The sequence below is a fragment of the Tupaia chinensis genome, unplaced genomic scaffold (assembly GCF_000334495.1).
Source record: "Tupaia chinensis unplaced genomic scaffold, TupChi_1.0 Scaffold000330_1, whole genome shotgun sequence".
In the NCBI taxonomy this organism is placed as follows: domain Eukaryota; kingdom Metazoa; phylum Chordata; class Mammalia; order Scandentia; family Tupaiidae; genus Tupaia; species Tupaia belangeri.
In genome coordinates, this window is record NW_006159824.1 from 689,201 (window position 1) to 696,144 (window position 6,944).

The 6,944-nt window shown below is 48.9% G+C and overlaps 1 protein-coding gene across 1 annotated transcript in view; it reads right to left on the bottom strand.

The window, feature by feature from the left end:
- DNAH2 (dynein axonemal heavy chain 2) overlaps window positions 1–6,944 on the bottom strand; it is a 159,937-nt gene that overhangs the window by 51,054 nt on the left and 101,939 nt on the right. Inside the window, exons 44-46 of the mRNA XM_006151894.1 lie at window positions 6,765–6,901; window positions 5,795–5,932; window positions 5,548–5,706 (exon numbers count right to left, since the gene is read on the bottom strand). Coding sequence (XP_006151956.1) covers window positions 5,548–5,706; window positions 5,795–5,932; window positions 6,765–6,901 — 434 coding nt within the window. The remainder of the gene's footprint in view (window positions 1–5,547; window positions 5,707–5,794; window positions 5,933–6,764; window positions 6,902–6,944) is intronic.

Sequence of the window (6,944 nt, forward strand, 5' to 3'; positions counted from 1 at the left end):
CGTGAGTTTTAAGCCACCGGGTCCGGGAAGTGAACCGTGGTCGACTATGTGGGAGTCCAGCGACATAGCCATTACACTAACTGCTGGTCCCTAGATGTGCATCTTTAAAAAACATCTGGGTCCTTGGGCCAGCAGGTGGCTAAAAAAAAAAAAAGAAAAAGAAAAACTACACGATTGTTTTCCCAATGCGTATGTTTATCTATAATTTGATGAAACATTTAACATTTTAATTTTTTTAATATGAGAGCACACACATGGAAAGGAGAGAGAGAAACAGGTATTTCTGACAGCCTCGCCACTTCATGAACCTTCCTGGCCCAGCCTCCTGGTCAGTTAGGACCACAGTGCACACCACTGTGCCCAGCCTGATTAGGTGGTGCTGGGAACCAAACCTGGGCCTCCCGCACAGCCTTAGTCGTCACAGGGCAGCACTGCCCTGCTTGTGCCACTGCTGCTGAAAGATCTAGATACCCCTGAAACTTGTAGCTCTGGAGTTGCCCTGAGCGCACTCTACTAAGCCATAAACACAGCTGCCATCAGTCACACCAGGCCTGCCCTGGAGAAGCACCCTGGGCACTCAAGGGGACAGGTCCAGAGACATTTATGGTGACCTGTTTGTAATTGCCAAAAAAAAAAAAAAAAAAATGGAGATGTCCTACATGTCCCTAGTAGAGGGGTGGAAAAAGATAAAGTTCTACTCTGGAATAGCATGTAGCAGCTAAGCAATGAAATGAAGCTACATGTAGCAAACTATAAATAAAAGATGTATCTTTTATTTAACAAGCACTGTATTACATAGGTAGCAGATAGCCTGATTGGCTATGGTGACCTGTGGGCTTGTGTATAGATGTGCATCTTTTTTTTTTTTCCTTTTTTTTTGGGAGAGGTTTTTACTATAGGGCACGTGCACTCACCAGACAGACAGAGAGAGACAGAAAGTGAGAAATCACCCCCCAGGGGGGATGGCCACGCTGCAATCCCTTCTCCTCCATTCTCCTCTCGGGATCTTGGGCACGCACGCACATGCGCCCGCCGTGAGTTTTAAGCCACCGGGTCCGGGACGTGAACCGTGGTCGACTATGTGGGAGTCCAGCGACATAGCCATTACACTAACTGCTGGTCCCTAGATATGCATCTTTAAAAAACATCTGGGTCCTTGGGGCCAGCAGGTGGTGTGGCAGTTGGGGCATTGAACTTCCACATGTTCATCTGTGGTCCATGTCCCAGACCTGGTGGCTTGTTTTCTCACTTTCCCTCTCACTATCCTTCTGGTGAGCACATATGCCTATAGCAAATTAAAAAATAATAATAACAATAAATACAATTAAATAAATAATTATTAAAAAATAAAAAGACCTGGGCCCAGCTGTGGTGGCACAGGTGATAGGATGCCACTGCATGGTACTGAGCCATATGGGAGGCCTTGGTGTGAATCCTGGTCTAATCTGCACATACTGGTCATGTCTGACTGTCTGGGAGGTTGAGAGGAGGATCACAGCATGGTGAAATGCTATTGACGGTACCTGTGTTTGTACGTGTCTAAAAAAATAGAATAAAATTTTCCAAAGGTCTGAAGGGGGACCAACCAGATGGCATAGTGGTTAAGGCAGCTGAATCCCACATGATCAGCTGCATGGGTTAGAGTCCAAGATCTGGCAGCTTGGAAAATATGTCAGCTGCATGCCCAAATTTCTGAAAGGAGAATGGAGAAAGGACTGCAGCTTGGCCATCTCCCCGGGGGATGATTTCTCACCTTCCCTTTTTCTCTCTCTCTAGCAGGTGCAAATGCCCCATAGCGAATTATTAAAAAAAAAAAAAAAAGTTCTGGAGTGGGCCGACCAGAGATACGGTGGTCAAGGCAGCTGGAGCTCACATGGCCAACTGCGCAGTTTAATTCCCAAACCTAGCAGCTTGAAATACATGCTGTGTGCACGCGTGCCCAGAATCCTGGGAGGACAATGGAGAAGGGACTACAGTACAATGATCCTGGGGATGCTTCTTCCCACTCCATCCTCTCTCTCCAGCGAGAGCACTTGATCTACAGCCAAAAGAAAAAGAAAAAAGAAAAAAAGAAGGGACCAGCAGTTAGCGTAGTGGCTATGTCGCTGGCCCACGTAGTCAACCGTGGTTCACGTCCCGAACCCGGTGGCTTAAAACTCATGCTGGGCGCGTGTGCATGTGTGCCCAAGATACTGAGAGGAGAACGGAAGAGAAGGGATTGCGGCGTGGCCATCCCTGTGGGGGGTGATTTCTTGCCTTCTGTCTCTCTGCCTCTCGCGGGCGAGGGCATGCGCCCTATAGCAAAAACCCCTCCAAAAAAAAAAAAAAAAGAAAAAAAAAAAGTAAAAAGAAAAAAGGCCTGGAATAACACATTATAGCAGTTACTTGTTTGGAAGGGGTAGAAGATCAAGAATGGGAGGAAGACGATTTAAAAAGATTTAAGCTTTATATGAAAAAAATTCAACTTTTTGTTGTTGTTAAATTTTTTTTTCTACAAGGAGCATGCACTGACAGGGGTGGGGGTGAGAAACCACCACACAGGGGGATGGCCATGCCACAATCCCTTCTCCATTCTCCTCTTGGGGTTTTGAGCATGTACACTCACAACTGGCATGAGTTTCAAGCTCTGGGTTCCAGACTCAAAATGTGGAGTCAGCTCTGTGGATCCAGAGCCTTAACCTCATTTTTCTGTTGGCCCAGAAAAATGATAATTTTTAAAAAGGAAATGAGATTCAACAATTACTTGCATGATTAAAAATTGAAATTTAGGCTGGCCTGTAACCCAGGTTAAGGAAGCCAAATTCCACATACTTGACCATGGTTCAAATCCTGGCCCTGGTGGCTTGAAAAACGCATTAGATGCTATGCATGGGTGCCCCAAGCCCCTACAGGATGGAGTATCAGAAGAGAAGGGATTGAGGCATGGCCATCTCCCCAAAGGGTGCCTTCTCACTATTCTGTCTCTGGGAGTGCATGCACCCTCTGGAAATGAGAAACAAGCACGTTCGAATGTACCGACGTAGTGGTGGAAACAACACACTTAGAGCTCCTGCTCTGCAACCCTTGCCCAGGGGCACGTGGCAGATGCTGTCTTCATCTGGGCTGCGTGAGGATGACTGGTGTCCATCCAGACCTTGCTTGGCCTTGTGGGGAACACAGCCAACAGGCAGCCTGCTCAGCACCCTCCGCACACCCCCGGCCTGCCACGTGAGCTAGGTCCGTGTAGGAAGCTCTCGGAGCTAAGATACCCGGAACTGCAGTGTAACGCATAGCGTGCTGGCCCGTCCGGAGTGCCGGATCTGGTCTTGGGATAGTCTTCAATCCTCAAAACACTGGTGGGAAATTCTGTTGAGAATCTATCGTCTTCCTTCTTCAACCCAGAAGCCTGAGTCTGTCCTCCCAGCTCACCCCAACCACAGCCCGTGTCACCACCCTCGTGGCCACGTCCTTTCCCCAGTTTCTGCTACAGTGAAGAGGGCAGTCCTACCCGGCCAGTCTTCCTTGGCACGTGTGCGTCATTGACACTAATTAACTGTCCCATTTCCATACAAGTTTATCCACATATTTTTAAAATACTTGTTTATTTTTAATTTGATTTATTCATTCATTCATTTATATTTTAATTGACCAGGGAGAGACACAGAGAGAGAAAGAGAATGAAAGAAAGCAAGCCACCAGGTCCAGGATTCAAACTGTGGTCGGCCATGTGAGAGTGTCCAGCACCTTAATCACCATGCCACCTGCTGGTCCCCGATCTTTTTTTTTAATTGTCAGAGAGTATGTGCTCATGAGAGAGAGAGAGAGGGAGAGGGAGAGGGAGAGGGAGAGAGCACCCACAATGGGATGCAGTCACACTGCAATTCTGTTTCCTCCATCTCTCCATCCCCTCAGGACTTGGGGATGCTTACACACACGGCTGGTGTTTTCCAAGACACTAAACGACAGTCAGCCCTGTGCGATCCAGCTCCCACCCACGGGGCTGACGTCTGCACTGGGGCTGCCCTTTGCATTTCTAATTTACATGAACTGTGCAAGCAACCACAGAAGATGTAGATCTTAATCCTCGTTAGTAACGTATCAATAATTACCCGACAACTTCTTTTAAAAACAATATGAGTTATTTCTAGGCAGTGATTTGATCTCAACAGAAAATATCAAATTTTGATCATTACCCCACAATTCCATACTGAATAAAATTTTTCATGACTATCAATTCATCTAAAATGTACTAAAACCCCTCGTCAGATTAGGTGAAGAGCTCCTTCCAGGAGAAGCAGGAACCTAAGGCCTCATATTTACCAAGATTGAATATATACATATATATATATTTTTTAGAGTTTTTTTGCTATAGGGCACGTGCGCTCGCCAGGAAAACAGAGAGACAGAGAGACAGAAAGTGAGAAATCACCCCCCAGGAGGGATGGCCACGCCACAATCCCTTCTCCTCCTTTCTCCTCTTGGGACCTTGGGCACGCACACACATGCTCCTGGCGTGAGTTTAAGCCACCGGGTCCAGGGCGTGAACCACGGTCGACTATGTGGGAGTCCAGCGACATAGCCATTACACTAACAGCTGGTCCCATATATTTTGAGAGATTTTTGTGATAAGGTATATGTGCTTGCCAGAGAGACAGAGAACAAGAGAGAGAAAGTGAGAAATAACCCCCCAGAGGGGATGGCCATGCAGCAATTCCTTCTCTTCCGTTCTCTTTCCAGGAATCTGGGTAGGCACACACATGTGCCCGTCTTGAATTTCCAGCTGCCAGGTCTGGAACTCGAACCGTGGTTGACTACATGGGAGTTCAAGGATGTAGCCATTAGCCATCTGCTGGCCCCAGTATTTATATTTTGCAAGGACAGAAACATGAGAAACCAAGTGAGCTACCCCTAAGCTTCCGAAACATACAAGGTCTTCAAAAAATTCATGGAAAGTGTATGTTATGAAAAAGCTATACACAGATTTCTAACATTTTCTTTCAAGGTTTTTTTTTTTTTTTTTTTTTTTTTTTGCCACAGAGCACATGTGCTTGCCAGAGAGAGATGGACAGAGAGAAAAAACATGAGAAATCACCCTTTGGAGGGATGGCCACACTCTCCTCCATTCTTCTCTTGGGATTTTGAACACACACAGACACATGCTCAACATTGTTTTCAAGCTACCAGGTCTGGGACTTGAACCATGGTTGGCCGTGCAGGAATCCAGTTGCCTTAACCACCATACTACCTACTGGCCCCCAGGGTTTCAAATATTTTCACATCAGAATAAATTTGCCCCTTTAATTCCATTTTCCATGAACATTTTGAAGTCCCCTCATTTGGGGGGGATTGCAGTGAGACCCCATCGTATGATATATTCCATTTATAATCTCCAGTCTGGCCTTCCAGCTCAATAAACACACACACCCCTCCATGGCCACTGAGGCCTTCCCATGGCGGCCTCCCCTCTACTGAGGCCCGGACTGTCTTGGACGCACCCTTCCCTTGAAGCCATCCCCGTGGGGTGGCGAGCCCTTCCTGCCCCCGCCCTGGTCTCGGCCCTCGCCTTACCCCATTCTCTGGCGTGGCCAGGGCCGAGTACAGCTTGCAGAGGGACATGATCCCACTGTACTCAGGGAGGGGCACCAGCTCGTTGCAGTTGTCCTTCTTGAAGGTCAGGATCTTGTTGATAAGCTTTTCGAACATCCGTTGAAGGGGCTCTGCCTCAGCCTGGGTTTGGATAAGAAGGGCCTCTTCACTCGCTCCTGTGTCCCGCAGGCCACCCTGGTTACTCTCCCTCTCCTGACTCCCATCATACCTTTGGCCTCTTCTCCAACCACGACTGAACGTAGGGCTTCCAGCCCAGGTCAACATAGTCAGTGTAGACCATCCCGCAGCGAGAGACGGTGGCTGGCGAGGCCACTGCCAGGTTTTCCACCTCGAACACGAGGGACACCTGAGGGGATACTCTCGTCAGGTCTGCATCTTCCCCTCCCCACTGCCATCCAAGGTGACAAACACCCCAGAACTCTGATGTCCCAAGGATCTCTAGCAAGTATAGCACGGTAGAGACAATGAAGACTTGAGGCTTACAAATAGTTTGATTTTTATAAGAAGTCCAGGAACCAGCAGTTAGCGTAATGGCTATGTCGCTGGATTCCCACATAGTCGACCGCGGTTCACGTCCCGGTGGCTTAGAACTCACACCGGGCGCGTGTCCAGGCGCGTGTGCGTGCGTGCCCAAGATCCCGAGAGGAGAATGGAGGAGAAGGGATTGTGGCGTGGCCATCTCCTCTGGGGGGTGATTTCTCACTTTCTGTCTCTCTGTCTCTGTCTGTCTGTCCAGGCCAAGTGCCTGAAAAAAAACCCCCAAAAAAAAAAAAAAAAAAGGAAAAGAAATTCGAGTTTTCAAGCTTATCCTTATGAGAAATCACGCTTGCTCACGTTGTTGAAGTGCAGGGAACAGGAATTCGTCACCCTGGTGTGCGGACAGGCCACGCCTCGTCCGTCAGGGAGACAAGGCCGAGACAGCCTGAGCCTGCCCGTGATTCCCGATGCGCGGCTTTTTCTGGACAGTCTCCCCACATCCACGACAGGCAAAGCCTTTCTTCCCCATCGCAGCTTTCCCCGAACCCAGCCTCCTCCTCTGCTCCCTCTGAGAATTCAGGAGCCGCTCTCCCAGCCCGACATCCCCCCTTCTCTCTGCAGGGTCCTGGGTGCCTGCCGCCCCGTACCTGCTGGGGCGTGGCTACCTGCTGGGGCGTGGCTACCTGCTGGGGCGTGGCTACCTGCTCGGGCATGGCGATGCGCTCTCCGTTGATGAGCGTCAGCACTTTGTTATCATCCATGACAGAGTTCATGCTCTCGATCCACAGCGTGTCCACCGGGCCATCAAAGAGGATCCACTTCTCATCTGGCTTCTCGTCTTCGTAGAAGGTGGACGGGAAGGAAACCAGGAAACTTCCTCC